Source organism: Musa acuminata, chromosome BXJ2-3 (assembly GCF_036884655.1).
Source record: "Musa acuminata AAA Group cultivar baxijiao chromosome BXJ2-3, Cavendish_Baxijiao_AAA, whole genome shotgun sequence".
Taxonomy (NCBI): domain Eukaryota; kingdom Viridiplantae; phylum Streptophyta; class Magnoliopsida; order Zingiberales; family Musaceae; genus Musa; species Musa acuminata.
Genome location: NC_088340.1, coordinates 8,750,624 through 8,770,940, shown reverse-complemented (window position 1 = coordinate 8,770,940; position 20,317 = coordinate 8,750,624). Strand labels below are relative to the sequence as shown.

General features: G+C 38.5%; 3 protein-coding genes across 3 annotated transcripts; 2 read left to right on the top strand and 1 right to left on the bottom strand.

The window, feature by feature from the left end:
- Positions 1-2,194: 2,194 nt before the first annotated feature.
- Positions 2,195-6,332, bottom strand: LOC103977908 (ubiquitin-conjugating enzyme E2 variant 1C). The gene is made up of 4 exons (XM_009393565.3): positions 6,176-6,332; positions 2,857-2,996; positions 2,652-2,777; positions 2,195-2,554 (listed from the first exon to the last, which is right to left on the bottom strand). Exons 1-4 carry the CDS (start codon positions 6,210-6,212, stop codon positions 2,414-2,416), a joined length of 444 nt encoding a protein of 147 aa, XP_009391840.2. The 5' UTR covers positions 6,213-6,332; the 3' UTR covers positions 2,195-2,413.
- Positions 6,333-6,826: 494 nt separating this feature from the next.
- Positions 6,827-10,688, top strand: LOC103977907 (probable ribosome-binding factor A, chloroplastic). Its single transcript, XM_009393564.3, has 4 exons — positions 6,827-7,242; positions 8,413-8,586; positions 9,608-9,807; positions 10,322-10,688. The coding sequence occupies exons 1-3, from the start codon at positions 6,895-6,897 to the stop codon at positions 9,752-9,754; spliced, it is 669 nt and encodes a 222-aa protein (XP_009391839.2). The 5' UTR covers positions 6,827-6,894; the 3' UTR covers positions 9,755-9,807; positions 10,322-10,688.
- A 2,830-nt stretch (positions 10,689-13,518) lies between these two features.
- Positions 13,519-19,854, top strand: LOC135607239 (protein IQ-DOMAIN 32-like). The gene is made up of 6 exons (XM_065098903.1): positions 13,519-13,779; positions 15,978-16,310; positions 16,393-16,584; positions 17,273-17,347; positions 17,440-19,093; positions 19,467-19,854. Exons 1-6 carry the CDS (start codon positions 13,693-13,695, stop codon positions 19,484-19,486), a joined length of 2,361 nt encoding a protein of 786 aa, XP_064954975.1. The 5' UTR covers positions 13,519-13,692; the 3' UTR covers positions 19,487-19,854.
- Positions 19,855-20,317: the final 463 nt, after the last annotated feature.

The window sequence follows — 20,317 nt, the reverse complement described above, 5'->3', positions numbered from 1 at the left end:
ACCAGCACAGCGCAACAGCCTGCATGAACTGAAACTCGAATCCAGGATTCAAGAGGCTTTTGAGACGGTTCAAAGATCTCCAAAAGACTGCAAAGAACCATGCTTGGATCTAGCTTATACCACACTTGATCTCTTCAGTTTGTCATTAATTAGTTTCAGACTCATATGTGGCTGTGATATCATAGTATACGACTGCCAGCAATAACTTACTAGATTCCAAAAGATAAGATTGTTTGTGTTGAGCTACAGATGCTCATGATGATGATTTCTCAAGAAATCATCATCGTCCAATATCAGACACTCCAGTAATTATTTGGCAAATATATAACTTCAATGAAGAATTAACACAATTATAGGTACGTGATACAAATACGGGATGCATTTCTAAGAACTCTCCATCTTTCAAAGGTGAGAGTGAAAAGCAATACAAATATTGTATTTCTGTGAAGTCTCCATGTTTAAAAGGTGAAAGTGAAAAGCAAAGATTGTACTGGGAATGAAATAATTCATGCCAACTTATAGAAATTATCTTTACCAATGAAACTAAATAAGTAAAATTAGAAAGTTTAAGTCTGACATGTTCAGTAATTTTTTATTTTTATGAATTTTGCTTGAATGCAGTAAATGTACCTTAGTATCCTTCCTCAACACTAATTTACATAGTTTGCAATGCGTCGTAGGTCCATCAGGCAGGTTTGTTATCAGCAGAGCATCTATGAAAACAAGAATTTAAAAGCACTATTATAGATGTAAGGAAAAATACAAAGGCCCAACCAAGCATTGACCAGACAACTTATTACCACCTTTATACTGTGTCAAACCTGGTTCCCTTCCATTCGCATGGACCACCTTGATTGAAGTGATTTTTTTGTTCTTTTGCATGCTCAATAATCTGCTCCAAGAGAAAGGCTCATCACAACAAATACCCGAACCACATAAGACTCCAGAATTTTGGATTGTTCAAATGTGCTACCTTTTTTAGTTCATAGGTTAGTTCCTCTCTTATGATAATGAGCATTTGGAATCACACACAACGGCTGTTGAATGAAGGTAGGAACTCTCTACAACACTGGCCTTATTTCCTTGCAGATATGGACTTAATTATTACTAAGAATGATTCCAAAAGGGTAAAGAGCGGCAAGAACACAAAAACATACTGTGGCATCGAAACGATGATCAATATCTTTGGCGTCACAGGACTTTGCTAAATTCATCTGCATCATTCCCTGCAAATGACTGCAATAATGCAAAAAAAAGTTGCTGCCAAATCATAGAATATTCAGTTACCACATCAAGCTATTCAAAGGAACATGGCTACCTTTTCATACTCTGGTAGTCAGACCATCTCATCGACCTCCCTGGTGTTCTCTATCCCCTGCGGCACCTTCTTCTCCGGAGGCTACAAATTACGATCCCGAAACAAATTCAGAACCCGAAGAAGAGAGTAAATGTGAATGCGTCAAAAGGGGAAGGGGGGCATTGCCTCCTCGCCGAGGTCGAGGGCTCTCTTGATGGCGACGTCATGTGACTTGGCCTGATTCCGCTTCTCGATCTTCTTTATCGCGCTTGAGCTTGGCAACGACGGCGCTCCTTCTCTCCTTATTCTTGATCATCGAGGGCAGCGTCCTCCCTTTCTTCTCGTTATTCTCTCTGCCTTCTTCCACTTCTCGGTCTTCTTCCTCTTCACCATCCTCTCGTCTTCTATCAGTCACTTGTTACGATTTCTTAGTGTTAGAGAGAGAGAGAGAGAGAGAGAGAAGACGAGGAATAGGGGAAGTGCAGCTTCAATGTCAAAACCACGAACGTATATGAAGGGGCGAACTCAGAGGAAGAGGAAGTGCTAGGCCCAATTAGATGAGCACGGCCTATTAAAGGATAACTCCATGGTTCATCCAATAAGCTTTCGTCTCATCCAACCAATCTGGCAAATTCTGGTAACATGACATCAGAGAAATATAACATCAAAGAATTATGCCGCCGATAAAAGATAAAAAACACATAAGAGTAAACAAGAGACATTTGTCACAACAGATTTGGTCGAGCTCCACTGTAGAACATAGTCCACGAAACTAATTTTGCTGATTCATATGTAATACGCATCAGCCACTCAACAATACGACTGAAATGACGGTGGTTAAAGTCATTGCTTCGACTCAACTTGCTTCTCCACAAAAGAGACAACACCTTCACCTCGTAAAAACCAAGAAAAAGATTATAACAAGGCAATACATAAGACATTTGAGCAATCAATCTAAGTCACATTTTACCAATGGTGCAGTGGCGTCTACACCGATACATATAACCACCCAAACTACAATCCCAAGCATGAGGTAAACAAACTACCATTTGATGATAAAATAATACATGAAAGTCATCCCCTTCATCTGAATTTGCAATGGTGAGACCCATTGTCTTAGAAGTGTGTGCCCTCTGGAGGCTGCACTAATTTACGGTTATGTGGTGCCGCCATTTCTTTCTTAAGCTGTGTTAAAATATACTCCATTGTGTAGTCACGTTCCCAGTTCCCTAGAACTGAAAATTTTCTCGGATCCACCTGGATTTATTTATCAAAATATCAGGTTGTTTCCAATAAAAATAATTCCATAAAAGCATCTATATCTGTAAATCCATTCTAAGCTGCATAGATTTACCACTCCAGTGTCAGGATTGACACAAGTCACGTTAACCCGTGAATGAAATCGAACACTAGGTGGTTTATCAGGATAGTCCTTGTTGCAAAACAACTTGAGCTGATAGATGCGACCCTCATGGACAGTCTGTAAAAAAGTACTAGTGCAAGAGATGAGCGTAGTTCAATTATGGCAAGATATTTAAGTTAAAACTGGAGTCTCTTACATTATGAGGACCAATTATTGTCCCAGTCCACGAGCGCATGTAAATGTCATCTCCATCATCCATGCCATAGCTTACAGTTCCATCTCCTATGCCCTTTTCTCCTCGTTCAAGTTCTTCAAGCAATCTGAAGTTCCGAGGAACTGCGTGCAAAGTGAATGAAGATAATGCTATTGAATGATGCATAACTGTGATCTAAAATGAAAAGAATGTGTAGCAAACAAAAGCCCATGTGAAAATTGTAATATCAACTTAGGTCTCCAAGTACGTATCCTAATACTTTTGAAGTTTGAGAGGTTCAGGGCAGGAACGGTGCAAACATTAGTTCCACCCAAAACAGAATAACTGAGAAGATGATTGACACAAATAGAAACAGATTAATCATGTAAAAGCAAAGACAACAAATTAAGAAAAAAAAGAAGGCACAAACACCAAGATAAATTATTAGGAAGTGTTTTTTTTTGAAGTGCAAGATTTCACTAAACTGGTCCAAACAATGTCATCCTTGTTTTCCTCCTATACATAATTAGGAAATACTAATTGCACAAGCAGTATGATGGGTAGGACCATCCTCTTCATTTATGGCCAAAGAAGCCAGCTTATGCTCCACCTAATTGGGAGTGCCCAACGGGTCAAACAGCTAGCACTGACCCTAGGCTAATAACAGGAAGAACAAAAGACAAAACAAAGTGATGTACATCAATGACAATGGTTCATACAACATGGTGAAAATACTAATAAATGGAGAAATCCAAACAACTAAGATACTGATCCGGCAGTTCTAAATGGTAAGATTAACTGCAGGATGCACTATTTTGAAGTAGTCAGGAACAGCCCACAACAGGTGGCTTCCCAGAGTGAAAGAGAGAACACAGAAGAGAGAAAGTTGTGGAAGATAAGAGGGAGAAGGGAAAAAGGATGGGAGGTTGTCTGAACCTGGCCATGCAGTTGTACTGGCTGCAGGGATCATTACCATCCCTTTTCCCATGTAATCGAATCAACACCGCCAAAACTGGTTGGTTCCTCCTAGATCCCTCTTTTCAAATAAAACTGGAAAGTTACTATTGAAAATCATCATATTTCCCAAAAATGTCCCAATGCCTCTGAAACCCACCCCAACTGAATCAGCTTCAGATGAAGACTGGGGGCTGGGAGCCATTGCCATCTCTATCACCATGAAACAAAACCAATTATCAACCAAAACTAATCAGTACAAAATGATGAAAATCATCTTCTTTCCAAAAGCACACGCCGACCCCAGTAACATCTTTTATAGGTTGAGGGAAACCCAGCTCAATTGAGTGGATTTGTGTTGGGACCCATAAGTTCGGAACCCTCTGACATCTATTTCAGGCAAAACTAAACATTTGCTATAACCTCTCTAATGTATATTTATACTTCTATAAACTGATAAAATTCTTGCTTTCATTGCTTTGATATCTTATTGAATCTTATATTATTCCCAGTCTACCTGGCCAGAAAAGCTGCAACTTCAGAAACCACCTGCAACCGCCAGGCTGGAAGAAAGAGATCTTCAGTAAAACCCTTGATTTAACAATTTGTCTTGCTGAGAACTTATATAGAAAATTATCTTTATTAATATTTCTTCTTTGAGAACATCCATTTCTCACAAAATCCTGACTCAATAGATGACAGATCCTATATCTAGGGATCCTCCTGCCTTTGTTCTCACTTGTCAGCTACATGGTTCGCTCCTGCCTTTTTCCTTCTAGTGTTGCCATTATGTACAACTGCCAGGGTAAAATGGCTAGCACCTAGACTTATACAAGCCTTTCTTACCTCAAGCTCCTTTAAATACTGCCAAAATGGCCTATACCATTGTCCATGAGGTAGCACCAAGCTTTAAATAAACTAATCACCTAGATCACCTCATGCATGTAATTAATCAGGCATATTAGCATATTTGGATATAAATATCCCGGTGGATGTCAGGCATGTCTCCTCATGCAACATATACAATTTTATACTTATCGTGCTTGTATTATCTTCTCAAAAGTTTGACTTTGTTTCCACAATGAGGATAACTATGAACATCCATCCCTAAATGACATAGAAATCTTGTTTAATGTTTGGCTTAACAAATGTCACCCAAAGTCAGGGAACTTACTCATCAATCCCTCATTGTAAGTTTAGAGTTGTGTATATGAGTGTAAAAAGCCGACACGGTTTACACATGTAACAGATATATTTACTAGTGGTAAGAACAATTAAGAGCCTATATGGAAATTTTACATGATATGGATGCGTGTAAAGCAAGACGGTGTTAGTTCAAGAACTTCAAGAGCCTGAAAAGAAAGAAAACAAGATACAGTGAAGTGCATTTCCTGATGGAGATTGAAATTCTAGGATTAGATGAAAATGTTCATGAACTTAGTTCAATGTGAACCTTCATAAAAGAGGACATAAGTTTGAGGAAAAGATTTTAAAAGACTTCAAAGGCAATTCAGTGTAGGATGTGTATAAATATATGAGCCAATCCTTGTGCCGCTGCACTGCTGAGTGGGGGTTCAAGCAGTACCATACCAAATTATCTTTGCAATGTGCTAAGGAAGCATGGCTAGTGCTTTCAAACTAGTCACAAAAATCAATGGGGTCATATCAAAGTATGCCATGATAACAAGTCTAACAAGATGTCTTTGATGAATCTTTGATAAAATTCAAATAAAGCCTTCTGCATCCGGTCTCTTTTCTCCAACTCGAATTTCCATCAAATAAAAGGTAACAAGAATGTTCTTACTGTTATTGGCAACAAAGGTAACTACATTAAGGGTGCCAAGCAGATATCCTCAACAGTAATCATAGAGGAATTCTGATATCGATAGCTGGAACAAACAAAAGCGATGATCCCTCTCCAACAACATTGCCATATCTTGTTTGTCACTTCTCATGCATAGCGAGCTTACATATAATCTTAAAAGTCTAAGACAAGATAAGGTGAACATATATGTGTCACAAATCATCCAACGAGTAGCATCCATTCCAGGTCATGCTGCCAACACCCGGGGCCTCGCTATTAAGTGTGAAAAAGCTACCAAAAGCCAGAAACCTATTAAAGATCCATCATTGATGCCCCACCAAGACGTATCACCGAACTGTTTTCCTCCTGGGCATCAATTTGCGATCCTTTCAACCCTCTCAAATACGAAAGAACGATCAGGCCGCGAAAATAATCTTTTAGGTTCCGATTCGCGGAACCCCTAATCTTGATTTATGCATAGATCTAACTGGAACCCCTAATCTTGATTAGAAGAAACGATAGAGATGAGAAGAGGAGGGGAGAGGAAGGGGTGAGATTTCTCACCAACGATGCCTGATCCACCGGAACCACCGAGCGGCATTGATGAGAACTTCTTTGATCGGTGACTTGCCTCGAGCTTCGTCGTCTCCTGGCGACCACGGACGATCGCAGCCGAAGAATAATCTCAAGGCGACGAAGTTGAATGGGAAGCCCAAAGCAATCGGGCCGATAACAAATACCTATCTATTTAATTTACTGGTTGCCAAATTACATATAAGTCCTCACAAGTTACTGATTTTTGTATTTATTCCTCAAAATTAAGTACAATTCTGCAAAACAAAACAAAAAGTTAATCTCCACCGCTAATTAAAACTGATTGATATTGAGACAAATCAAAATACTTATTCGATTATTATGAATATTAAGAATATTTTTTTATACCGTCTAGCATGAAATAAATGTTATCGTAAAATATGGCATCACTTTTTTCTCTCTATTTTATCTAAATTTCGACCTCAGGATATTTTTCGAATAACAATTTAATAATTTCTGGAATATATTTATAGAATTAAAAAGGAAATTAAACACATTATAAGATTTATTTGTTACCTCTCTCCAGTATTCCGGCAATAACCTCATATGCAATAATAATAGCCGTCCGTATTGATCTCTCAATCCATCCAACGATCCAGAAATCGTCTCCGCCCTCTCCTTTCTCCGGTGATTTCTTTTTCCGCTCCCATCATATCTCGGTCACTCAACGAGCACGGCAATCCCCAACCATGTCATTGAGTCGGTCGCCCCCGTCTCCTCTGACTCTCGCCGCCCCTTTCGCGACCACCGCGGGAGGGAATGGCGGCCGCCACCAGCTCCTCCTACCGCACCGGAGCTGGACGAACCCTAATCTCGCGGCGTCAACAAGAGTGGGAGGAGGTGCGTCGGTTCGGTGCATGGCGAACCAGCGGCGGGTGAAGATGGTGGCGAAGCAGATCCAAAGGGAGCTGTCCGATATGTTGCTCACAGACAAGGTCCTCCAGTACGCCGTCCTGCCTGAGGCATCCCTGGGCGCCGATCGCTACCTCTCCTCCCTCACCACCATTAGCGGCGTTGAGGTCTCCGGCGACCTCCAGGTGATTCAAAATCCATTCTTTCGACCTATTCGATACTTCTTATGGTTGACGGATGTGATCTTTACTAGTTCGTCTGTTAAAGACGACCATATAACAGATCTTATTTTAAGCAAAAAGATACTTTTTTTTTTTCCTTTGCAGGTGGTTCTACAAGTGTAAATTTCTTAGTCCTCTCGAAAATATTTTTGCGTTGGTGGAAGATTAACTTAGGAGACTTTTTTGGTTGCTTGAGGTACAGATTGGCACAAAACTTTAGGGTTGATGCTAGGATAATGTTATGTTGGCAAGTGACAACTTAGGCCAAATTGGGGCATAGTCAATAGGGATGGCTTCTGTGAAACAAATCGTCCATAGGTTTTTTCATCAATCCTTGGTTATCATAGCGTGTCGTCTAACACATTTCATATTCTTGGACCATCCAATCAAACATTAATTCAGTTAAATTAGATAATGGTTTTTGGTAAATGGGATATCAGTCATCTAACCCAAAACATGTCTGGACGAAAACCCTCTTTCCCCAACCGTGCGCACTTGTTCTAAACTAATACCCGTGTTTGAATCTCAAGTAGTCGTTTGAAGGTTCTACTTGCATCTGCCTAATAATCATGACTTAAAATTCTATTAATATGGTCCATTGCACAATGGGCAAAGGCCCCTCGATCTTCAAAAGGTTTACTTACGTGAAAAAGGAAATTTGCCTGGTTTCCAAGGACCAAATACTTGAAATTGTTCTTAATTTCTGGGCATTTTAAAGCATAGCTGTTCTCACCATTTTGAGAAGGGTTATTTATTTCCTATACAATTCTCCTCATTTTTCAATACATATATTTTGTATCTATTTTATCTTAACCTTCTCCTAATAAACGGTCAAAAGATGGATTTGGTTGAGGTCTTCAGTATGAACCACCGTTATTGCCTTGGTGTTATACTTGCCATGGAATGGCTGGACCCATTCTGCTCATGCAAACGTTGATGCAAATTTCAAAAGACACTTTTGGATCAAAATAACTAATTTATCCACTAATATATAAATCTTATATTACTGTATGCTAATGAACTTATTAAGTTTTTTTTTTTTTTTTTTACTTTGATAAGTTTACTACACAATTATTTAACATGGCAATGGATATAGCACTCAAGTTATCCTTTTTTATCCACTTGTCCTTGTAGGTTGTTAAGGTATATGTGTCGGTCTTTGGTGATGAACGAGGAAGAGAGGTTGCTATTGCTGGACTCAAGTCGAAAGCCAAGTATGTGCGTAGTGAACTGGGGAGACGTATGAAGTTGCGCCTGACTCCTGAAATACGTTTTATCGAGGATGAGTCCCTAGAAAGAGGAAGCAGGGTAAATCTATTCAGCACTTTATGATGGCACCTTTCTTTAAGCTATATTTTCTTTATTGGGCTTGTTATAATTTATTTCTCTTGGCTGCATCAATGTAAGTGTAGCAGTTGTAGTATTTCTCTTAGTTGCTTTGTGATTGGTCCTTTAGTTGTTTGTTTTTAAACTTTTACTCTTCTTGCTCCTTACTTGATGCTCTTGAATTACCTAGTAATATTGCTCTTGAAAAACTCAACAGAAGGAAAAGATCCATGCAGCTAGCTTATAATTGTTTTCATGCCTTGTCTTCTTGTAGATCAATTTATCAGCTATCGTAAATTAGACTGATCAGCATTTCCAAACTGCAAGTTGCCTAATTGCAATTAATATTATTCATGCCCTTTTAGGCAATTCCAAGTTTATGCCTTCAGGGCTTGTCTTGTAAGATTTTGGGTTATCTTTCTCTCTCTTCACTTCTTGTTAATGGTAAATGATGCTATTGTTTTCTTCACTGAATTTAGAAGATTTTGAAACTTAGGTCCATTTACCTTTCATTTTTTTCTTTTTAATTAGAAATTCAAAACATGAAAATTAAGTTGTTTGATATCTGTTGTAAAAGAGAAACAGAACAAAGCTGAAATCCAACTCACTTTTTTTATTTTGAAAATTTTGTTGATTTCTTTGTATGTTGCAATTTTTTTCTTTGAAAAATCTGAAAAAGGCAATTCTTCTTGTTTGATTAGTTGAGTGGGGGGGCAAAATAAATCCATGATTAGAACCTCAACATGATGATAAGAACCTTTTCTTGATTTGTATGGCTTAGCAATTTGAAGTAAAGAAAGCTTTGTAATTACCAAGTATATGTTTATGTCAAGCTATTAAGCTAAAGTCAGGTAAACAGGAAAAGGTTCACAGTGTAGCACACACATCATCAATCATTAGCTAAAAGAATTATACAGAGTTTTTCTTATATTACTATATTTTTGTGGTTGATCAACCAAAATAACTTTGTTCAGCCTACAGTCACTCAAAATTTCTCCTGCAGGTGTTGGCAATATTGGATAGGTTAAAAGAAGAGAAGAAGAGTTCAGAAGGTAATGATGTTAAACAGCTTGAACCCCTGAATTCATCTGAAGAAGATGGAGATGGAGATATGGATGATGAAGATGAAGGCATCATTTACATTAAGTAAGGCTACCATCTGTACCGAAGGAACTGTTGGAGCTATAGTTCCAAAATGACATGGTAAGTTTAAAATCTATCGAAAAATTAAAAAGAAGACTGTACATTTAGGGGTTTGGTATACACAAATGAGTGGTTAAGTTTGTTTACCAATCCATGAAATTCATGCCATTATTTCAGGAATTAATTTGAAGAATATTTTGTACTATTTGGGTTTACTTACAGTTACATGATTTCTTCCTCATCTTAAGGTTAATAAACTTGAAATTAGAACATCCATCAATTGGAGGACGTGGACTGACCTTGCCATGGATCGGATGACAGGAAAAATATCTTTTCTTTCCAAAATAGACACCGATGACCCATATTCGGCCAGCTTATTAGCTCTATAGACGGCTTTAAAACACATTCTGCAAACAATGGCAGGCACAAACACATTGAAATCAGTTCATCTAGGTATAGGAGTTGATAAATTCTCAGAGGTTTGATGAAATGCAGGAAATTGCTCTCATACAAGTCATATTTTGATTGCTTTATCTGAAGACCTTTCTAATCAGTGCTGTTTAATTCCTTGCAGGGTATGCCAATCAAATTGTGGCAAGAAAAAGAGGCCATGCATTGGACTAGCAATTTGCATATGTGAAGCTAACCTCAACCTTGTCCTTGAAACAGTTATTTTCCCTGGATAAAGCCTGCTTTTTTAAAATATTTATGAAATATAATTAACTGTTTCCACCAAAAAAAACCATTTGGCAAGCCACCTTTGCAGTCTGATGCTTGTCACATGGAAGTGAAGAGTAAAGGCAGATTACAGCAAGTTGTTTAGTTGATGACTAATGCCATGTATGGATCATTAGTAAATTTCTGAAACTTCTGAATAGTAAATTTTGTAGCTATGTTGTAAAAAACGGTACAAAGCAAATATAGCTTTTATAAATGGTATATATTCTCATAAGAACAATATGTGACACCTTTTAAAAACGAATACAAAAGAAAAGCACATTGGGATGTTGCAGTTAGAGATAGCTTAATATAATGGAGAAGCCAATTGCACATATGGTGGTATGGCATGGAAGTTGCATATGTATTACATATAAGTTAATGCTACCATAGTTTATAAGCTATGAGATGCAATAGGAAATCGCAAGATCACAGCAACTGTGGGGTATCTTCCAATTTGTCGTATCAAATGTCGGCCCGTCGGATGAGTTTGCATCGCATTATAAGCACACTTTTAGTCGATCCGTACTTTGGACCAAATGAATGTGTGATATGTCAGTGTGGTTCGGATTACCTGTCACGGGCACATCGTCAAATATGCAACGGGCACCGATCGTTTGGTGAGACAAATGGTCCCACCACTGGGCACCTGGCTGCCGCGACATGAGCGGAAAAGATCCTGGTTCCTGCCTCGGAAAGCGAACGGAATCCCAAGTGTTACCGATGTCTCGGATCTTCTCTTTGCTCCACCTCCTTAAGGTTTTTCTTTTTTAATTTTCCTTTTATTTAGGAGGATTTTCCTTTTCCAATTTTGTTATTCCTCTCCGATATTTTCAGAAGAGCGTGTTTCCTTTTAATAGATCTTATCCGATTCGACTGAAACATTCAATTGGATAAGTTCGTTCATAATAAATAATAGTCAAATTAATTATATATATATATATATAATATGGAAATAAATATTAAATTTTGAAATATAAATATCCTAAAAAAGATGCCAAAATAATAAAATAAAGCAAAAATCATATCATTCACTATAAAAATATAAATTAATATTATATATATATATATATATGTATATATATATATATAATAACTTGTCTTGAGAAAATATGTAACTCATTAATTCATTCTGCCAAAATACTTAAACTCAATTTAATGTACTCATTGAACTTTTATATCTTTTCCAAAACTAATATTGTTTATCTTTTTTACTATTTGGATTGATTGTATAATCCCTTAGACTAAGATTTGAAAATAATATAACATATATGATTTTTATAACATCATAAGGTACATGAATATAGATTCACTCATGATTTGATTTGAACTGGAACCGAATTGAAATCGAACCGATCAAGAATTAGAACTTAATTGGGTCAACGATTTAACTGTTCAAAACCAAACAGAAATCGAATTTTGATGATTCGATTTCGAATAAGTTAACAAATTTTAAACGGTCAAATGTTGCTCTAAATGATAACCGGAAGGATATTTTGAAATAAAAATAAAAATAAAAATAACAAATATGGTAGACGGTTCTGATTCAAGAACCAAAACCACCTGATTCAAGAACCACGTTCCAAATGCATTAACAATGTGTATCAACACCGTTTCGATCTGAAGTCTATTCTGCAATGACTGACGACATCTGTCACTCTAATGTGCTTAGTTGGTGGCTCTCTCGACACTTAACACCAATTTTATTCACAAGACATAAAGCTTACGATAACACCTGGCATGACCCACACCCACGTAGATGTAAGCCGCGTGAAACAGTCACCCGCTCCCGCACTGACACAGCACCGCTGCTGTCGGTGGCCGCGGACCGCTGATTCGTGAGATTTACTCCCCGAGCCATACTCGACTCGAACGTGTCCGACGTGCCCACCGAGTCACCTTCAAATCTTTATAATGCACAGAGTCAAACCTAAAGGGGCCCACCCGTAAGCATGATTGTTGAGACTGAGGCATCCGTTCCTTTCCCACCCAACGTGGTGTAGGCTGTCGCTGCCCCCGCCAACCCAACCCCATACCACAACACAACAAAAGACTGCGCGTTGGTACACCTCACCAATAATAATTATCAATAGCATCGTAAACCCTCATAATATTGGCGGCGACAACCCAATCGGCAGGCGCAAGCCCTTTTCTGGCCTTCATCGCCTCTGATGAAGCTGCCTTCCTCCCATCGGACGGTCGGCGGCCACGGCCCCACCGCCGAAGTGCATGATTGACGGTCCACGTTGCATGTGCATGTGTCAGCACGTTGCCTGCCATGGCCTCTTCGCCACCGACACCTCACGCGCAACAGGTCTCTCCTGTGCCTCCTCCTTTCCCCCGCGATGGATGACGATGATGTGAGATATGAAGCGCAAACGGAACTTCGCATGTGCGTTTCACGTGAGAAAACCCAAGGACGATGTAAAGGGTCCTCTGATCCAATTATATATTCAAGTGTTTGGATCTGTTATTTTGGTCACTATCATAAAAAATTATTTTAAAATATTATAAATTAAATAAATGGACTCATAATTTCAATCAAATCAAATTCAAACATAAAATGTTAATATCATAATGGACTGACTACAAATAATGACAAAAAAATAAATAAATTATTATATTTTAAATTACTTTATAATATTTATAATATCATAATATGTGCCTAATTTACCATATTCACGAGGTGCCGTTATATCTGGTATACTTATTGGCCATGTGTGGACGATATCTCGCGCGTGTGGTGACCGCCACAAGTTTCAACGAACACCTTGCCGCGTGCAGAATCGTATCGTCATGAGCGGCAAGTGTAACGCCGGACCGTCTCTAGGAAATCTACACAAACAGACCTGCGGTACTACCGACATTGCGACGACGAGGGGCCGTCCGTGGGTCCCAGATTTGGGTCGGGTAAGTTGCATGGTGGTAGTTGTAGACGCGGGTGGCCGACGTATGTGAACTAAAGCTGAGCGGACGCCAGTGGGCGGATTCAAGCGGGTTTGATGAGGCGCTTTTAAGTTCCGGCATTTCGAGGGAAGAAGAGGGAATAAAGTACTGAATTAAATTACGATTTAGTAGCAGCTCTTCTGCCGAAACCGAACTCTCATTGTAGCAGAGCGAGAAGAAGCGAGCAGAGACTCTCTCTCTCTCTCTCTCTCAAGGACAAAACCTAATCCGAACCTAGAGCCAAAGCGATCGGAGAACAAGAAGACCGAGAAGGCGGAGGAGATGGCCAGGCCCAACTGTTCATGCTTCAAGATCATCGGCTGCGGTGGCGGAGACGCGGTCGACAACGACGAGCTAGCGCACGGAGAGGTAACGTGATCTTCTTGTTCGGTTTGTTCGGGATCCTTGTCTGATCGATCTGGCGTGTTTGAACTGAAGCTTGCCGGATCTTTGTCTTATCCGGCTTCGGCTGGGCCCTGGTTCAGATCCGTCAACCTGGATCTCTCGAGTGCCATTTCTATCCCAAACAATGAGGAATCATTTTGGTTCCTCTAGATTAACAGAAATTCTTTCCCGATTAGCTAAATCAGCGACTTATTGAGCTGCATTTTTCGTTTGCTTGATGTATTATTAGTGCTTTCTGAGAATGTGGACGGTTGGGACAGCCGGTTTGCATCTTGATTCCTTGCTTACAGTGTATGGTTCTAAGTGGATGATCTGTATCCTATTGGATCCGAGGAGGAGGGTTGTTAAGGGACTGTTTGGAAGCAAGGATGTTCTTCACTGGGGTCTCGTACTCTATTCATCTGCCACTGAACAGTGCTAAGTTATTACAGCCTGTGGAGTACGAAAATGCTAAAGCGCCGCTGATATAGATCCGGCTCAGCAAATCCTGGCCATGCACTTTTAACCGGGTGAATTGGATGGAGTTGTTACTTGGCATGGTTCTTCGTTGTCGGAATTCCCTTTTTTACAGGAGACCAAGGAAAGAGGAAAAAGGAAGATGATAAATCCTATTTTGCACTTCTGGCCTCAGATTGGCAAAATGCAGCATCACAGGAAGTGTTAGGAGAGAACTATAGCCTGTTTTTACTTTTTCACTTTGTCGCATACTCAGTCAGTCAATATATGTTATATCTGTTCATTTATGCCACTAAACTTAGAAGGAATCAGACACCTACTTGCAGTTAGAGCTTAGGGACATGTTATTTGTTTGGTCAATTTGTAGTCTGCAAATCCTGATTGAAACAGTCAATAATTGCAATTGCTCATGGATAACATCAGAGTAGATTTCTAGATTCCCTCATGAAAATTTGGTATTTGTTATCTTTGGTAGTTTTCATGAATTGGTACCATTTTCCTTCTACCAAACTTCATAAAATATTATCCATTAAGCATCCATCGGGAAAGTAAAAGGCATGAAGTTTATCAGGTGACAATAGAACATGGGAATACAAAGCAAAAATAAACTATTTTAAGCATGGCACAAATTGTGCAGGAATCTTAAGGAAAATACAAAAATGTGATTCGACATCCTTTTGCATGCTCATCGAGCCAATGCAGAAATGAAGAATGCAAATGAGTAATATCCTGAAGCAGTGCCACATTGAGTGTGGGTGATGGACTGATGCAGTATAAGCATATTTTCAGTCTCCCACTTTAGCAGCTTGAACATGGTGAGAGGTGTTTATTGCGACAAAATGATGTTTATGGACCAAATTATGTTCAAGCTGCTAAAGTGGGAATAGAACATGGGAATACAAAGCAAAAATAAACTATTTTAAGCATGGCACAAATTGTGCAGGAATCTTAAGCAAAAATAAATGAAGTTTATCAGGTGACAATAGAACATGGGAATACAAAGCAAAAATAAACTATTTTAAGCATGGCACAAATTGTGCAGGAATCTTAAGGAAAATACAAAAATGTGATTCGACATCCTTTTGCATGCTCATCGAGCCAATGCAGAAATGAAGAATGCAAATGAGTAATATCCTGAAGCAGTGCCACATTGAGTGTGGGTGATGGACTGATGCAGTATAAGCATATTTTCAGTCTCCCACTTTAGCAGCTTGAACATGGTGAGAGGTGTTTATTGCGACAAAATGATGTTTATGGACCAAATTATGTTCTGAGATATCACCCAAATCATTGTCGCAAAACAACACTTTATGGACCAAACTGTTGCTCATTGATGTGAAGGCCTCAAAACGATACTTTGACTCTCATTCAAGGATAGTTCAATAAACTAAGTTTTCTATAGCTAATAGTACAAGTTGATAAGGCATTTCTAGTCACATGTACCCATCGTTTAGTTGGTAAGTGCATTAGCTAACTATGACCAACTTGAATGTTTTACAAGCTTGCATTTGATTTAATGCTTGGTTTTGATATGTCTTCAGGTCATGTATTGGTTAACTTGTGCTACTTTGGGTGTCTATTCTCTAAACTAAATGTAGCATTTGTCAAAACATAAATGTTGACATTGACACTTTTGTTGGCTTCAAAAGTTCTCTTCTTCTTCTTGGTGCTTAGCTGGTTAGCGGATATCATATAATTCTTTTCAGGACAAAGCTTCATCAGACAAGCATAGGTGGAGCTTCTGTAGGAGATCATCCAAGCATCGAGTGCTTAGCAACACTGCTGTCTCAGAACCTATTTCTGTTTGCTCTATCAAGGATAACCAAGAAATCTCAACTATTAATTTCAATTCACCAAAATATTCTTTACCTGAAAGAGCTGAAGTACAAGAAAAGCCAATTGAAACGGCTCCATCGTCATCAGGCATAGTAAATACTGAAGCTCCTCCATCAAGTTCTAACAGAAGTATAACCCCAGCTGGGTCTACCCTCAGTCAATATGATGCTATTGTTATTCAGGCAGCAATAAGGGCATATTTGGTATAAACTTACTTTATTCTGAATCTTGTATTATTTCTATCACATCTGTTTAGTTTCTCTTATATTTAAAAGATAATTTTAGGCTGAGAAAAGGCTCCTCAAACTCAAGATTGTTGTCAAGTTGCAAGCCGCTATACGTGGATATTTGGTCAAGAGGCAGGCAATTGGATCTTTGCGGTGTATTCAGGCCATCATAAGAATGCAATCACTTATAAGGGCTCGTCATGCTCATAAGTTAATTGGGAAGCTCACTTCACCAGAAGAAAAATTCCAGGTAGATAACCAGAGATCCATTAAATTATTAGTGATGTTTACTTTAATTACATTTTAAATCTAGAATAGTAGAGCGCTAGAACTTACAAATACATGCTACTAACCTGATCATTATTATGGAACAATATCTCAAGAACTTCTAGAACTTTTGATGTGTTGCTTTCATTTTGGACTTAGATGAGTCCTTGAATTGACAATTTTTATGGACGTGTCTTAGCATGGTAGAATCCATTCTTTTTTGTATTTGAACTACTTAGTCATTGGTCATTCCTTGGAATGTTGATTCATATTTGACTGTTATTTTGATCTTGACACTGCTTATGTGCCAATTGTTTCAAACCAGTGCTTGTATGCACACAACTATGTGAAACAGGCTCCAGATCCTCATGAACTTGGTGGCGTTAGCACAATCTCTTTCATTCATCTTTTTTAAAATGTCTTCTGTGTTAATTCATTACAATGGTCCTAATGGTGGTCATGGTGTTGTCATAGCTAAGTTGATATCGAGAATGCTAGTGACATTTGATGTTGAGGATTCTAGTGGAAGGTAAATACTTGTCAGGCTTATGTTTGAGCGTTTCACCAAGCATGTACATCACATCTTACTGATTAATGCGGACAGAGAATGTCATTAATGCCATAACATGATATTAAATGCTTTTTTAATTATTTTTTTCATTCTTTCTTAGGAGAAGGGAGATTCTTTTGTGAAATCAAATAAAGCATCAAACAAGCTAGTACTCTCAAATGGCCTTGTTCGTCAGGTATGGCTAATTGTTATGTTTTCTTGATTTACTGGATTTCTCTCCGTCTGATTTGCTATACTGTGAGCTTTCATCTTTGTATTCTTTCCAAGCTTTTGGAAACTACACCAAGGACAAAAACCATTTACATAAAATGTGATCCGTCAAAGTCTGATTCAGCATGGAAGTGGTTGGAAATATGGACAGCTTTAATATCATCAGGAGTAGGCAAACAACAGGAGCAAAATTTGAATCATGACAATTGGTCAGTAGAAGAGAATGCTAATATGGTAGAGAGTGAACCAGCAAAAGAGAACCCATATGCAGCTTCCTCATTGTTATCGGATTCTCCAGCAGAACTAATCCTGGCAGATGGTAAAAGGAGTTCAGTGATTGAAAATGTTGGCAACTTCGAGTTTCAGACTCCAGTAATTGCTCCAAATAATTCATTCAATCCTTTATTGAGGGTTGATGTGGAAAATTCAGAACTGAAAAATGAGCTTTTCAACACCATGTCCCAAGATTGTACGGACACCAAGATGGTCAATAAGGAAAATATGGATTGTGTATCAGATAATAAACAATTGCAACCAAATCAAAGTTTGGAAATATTAGTTACTACTGTACCTGATAAGCTTCAATCTGTGAGAGACAGTTCCAAGCATAGTGCTGAAAGGGCATCCTCTGAAACACTAGAGAAGGAAGGCAAGAAATTTGTGATTGTTTCAAGAAAACCGTGCAATCCAGCATTTGTTGCAGCTCAGTCAAAGTTTGAAGAACTGAGTTCAATGTCAAATGTTGGTCGATCTGTTAGTTCTGCTGCTGGATTGAAATCAAAAACAGAGAGCCATAGTATTCAGAATAATTCTTTTACAAATAACAATGAAGCAATTTCAGCAGAGAATTTGATATTCAATGATTCGAGGATTCAAGCAGCAGTTTCAGAGTGTGGCACTGAAATATCTATCTCCTCGACGCTTGACTCACCGGACAAATCTGAAACTGAAGGTGGGGAAATTGTTATTGAAATTGGAGCCCTGGAGAAAGAGAATTATGCCATTATTGCTGATGCTGAGAATGCTTTTGACCTTTCTAACTTGGATGCTAACAGGAGACCTGATGGAACTGACCAGTCAATGGCTAACTTGAATGCTTCCATCAACTTGCCGCAGGTTGATCAACATCCAGCTGAGCCAACTAATTCCAATGTACCGACTCATGTGGAAGGTATGCTGGAACAAGCTAGATCACCTGAAGGAACTCCCAGAAGCCTTGCGACAGTCCCTGATTTACATGGAACCCCATCTAGTGATGTCTCTGTAAATGCCAAAAAGAGTCAGAAAGACAATGACACACCTGCTGAGAGGCGAAGGTCTCAATCGATTGGTAAAAGATCACCCTCTAAACCCAATAATGATTCAAGTGGAAGAAGTAGCACAGATCGTATAACTAAGGATTCAAAGATTCCCAAGCGGCGTAACTCATTTGGGATAGCAAAGACTGATCATGTTGATCAGGAACCTAGGCTCAGTAGTAGCAATTCTCTTCCAGGTTATATGCAAGCCACTGCATCTGCAAGAGCGAGAGCCCATGTTAATACATCTCCAAAATCCAGCCCTGATCTGCATGATAGCCAGCCCAAGAAAAGACATTCCTTGCCTATTGAAAATGGAAAGCAGAATTCATCGCCACACATGCAAAGTTCAGCATCACAAGCCCAGCAGAGTGCAAAGGGCAACGAAGCTCATTCTCCTCATAATTCTGCTGGTGAGCTACTGATTCCATTAACACTAGGTGCTGCAGATTCTATTGCATTCTTGTGTGAAATGCTAATAAATGTGATTTAATTATAACATGAACGATCTCCCTATTTTAGGTGTACAATAAATAACCTCCTAATGAAATGCTTATTTCTAGTTGGGAGTGGAAATGCACTGTTTATGTTGGTAGTTTGTGCTGCTTCATTCTAGATATTGCACGAGGAAAATTTTATTTTCTGGATAATAAATTGATAATTATCTGCATCATGAGCTCTCAAACTTAGTAATCATCCAACATACTATTTTTTTTTTTCCTTTTGTCGACCTTAACTACTTGGCTTCTCTCACCATCTGACACGTTTAAGTTCTATCTTCTACAGAGAGAAGATGGCAAAGATGATCAAACCTCAAGAGCAACATATGATCCGAATCCATACTTGAACGCAATGATGCTAATGCTATATTTGTAGGAGAGTCGGCTTCTAATTAAGCTCATTGGGCTTGGAAGAGGAGCTTACAATGTAGTGGTGTGTACATTACCAATACTGAGAAGCTCCTACACATCAGGTGATATGTTGGAATGAACTATGTGTGTGCGCGGTACAAGGTTTGATGCTGTTGAGCGTTTGTTACAGGGTGAGTTTAATGTATTTATCGTATGCATGTATGTTGCAAGTTTTGTTATGTACTTCTGTAAGACAGGCTATCTCATCTTTTTGATGACCACCATAAACATTGGGCTGGCAGTTAGCTACCTGTTCTTGGCGATATCGTAAGTTCCTGACAGTTTTATTGCTCAAATTTTTAATCATTGTCATTCTATCTGAAAGCTAAAGCTAACATAATCTTGTTTGTTAACATAACATGCTTTGTAAATATTAAGCTAATCTTGCATCCTCTATCGCGTGTTAGCATCGAGCTCACTTTTATGTATGCTCAACTTGAATTACAAATCTGGTGGTATACTAAATTCATTTATTATTTGTAATTCCAGGGGATATATTTTTGTGCATATAAAACATTAGTAGGTTTGAAAGAATTGGAGAACCAAAAGATAATTAGAGAATATGAAATTGTTAATTCACTTCAATGATTTGTGTTACATGATGATACATTTATTTAGACATCAAAACTTAGCTAATTAATAATAAAATATATGAAATGATTACTGAAGAATATATAAATAATCCTGTATGATGTCAAGAAATAATATCTCTTGATATGATTGATT

Bases quoted from the DNA above. Each gene is read 5' to 3' on its own strand.
- LOC103977908 (XM_009393565.3), bottom strand. From the start codon at position 6,212: ATGCCGCTCGGTGGTTCCGGTGGATCAGGCATCGTTG. The intron at 2,778-2,856 runs GTAAGAGACTCC...ACTTTTTTACAG, and splicing joins CAATAATTGGTCCTCATAAT to ACTGTCCATGAGGGTCGCAT. The intron at 2,555-2,651 runs GTAAATCTATGC...AAATAAATCCAG, and splicing joins TCAATCCTGACACTGGAGTG to GTGGATCCGAGAAAATTTTC.
- LOC103977907 (XM_009393564.3), top strand. From the start codon at position 6,895: ATGTCATTGAGTCGGTCGCCCCCGTCTCCTCTGACTCTCGCCGCCCCT. The intron at 7,243-8,412 runs GTGATTCAAAAT...TTGTCCTTGTAG, and splicing joins AGGTCTCCGGCGACCTCCAG to GTTGTTAAGGTATATGTGTC. The intron at 8,587-9,607 runs GTAAATCTATTC...TTTCTCCTGCAG, and splicing joins CCCTAGAAAGAGGAAGCAGG to GTGTTGGCAATATTGGATAG.
- LOC135607239 (XM_065098903.1), top strand. From the start codon at position 13,693: ATGGCCAGGCCCAACTGTTCATGCTTCAAGATCATCGGCTGCGGTGGC. The intron at 13,780-15,977 runs GTAACGTGATCT...AATTCTTTTCAG, and splicing joins ACGAGCTAGCGCACGGAGAG to GACAAAGCTTCATCAGACAA. The intron at 19,094-19,466 runs GTGAGCTACTGA...TATCTTCTACAG, and splicing joins TTCTCCTCATAATTCTGCTG to AGAGAAGATGGCAAAGATGA.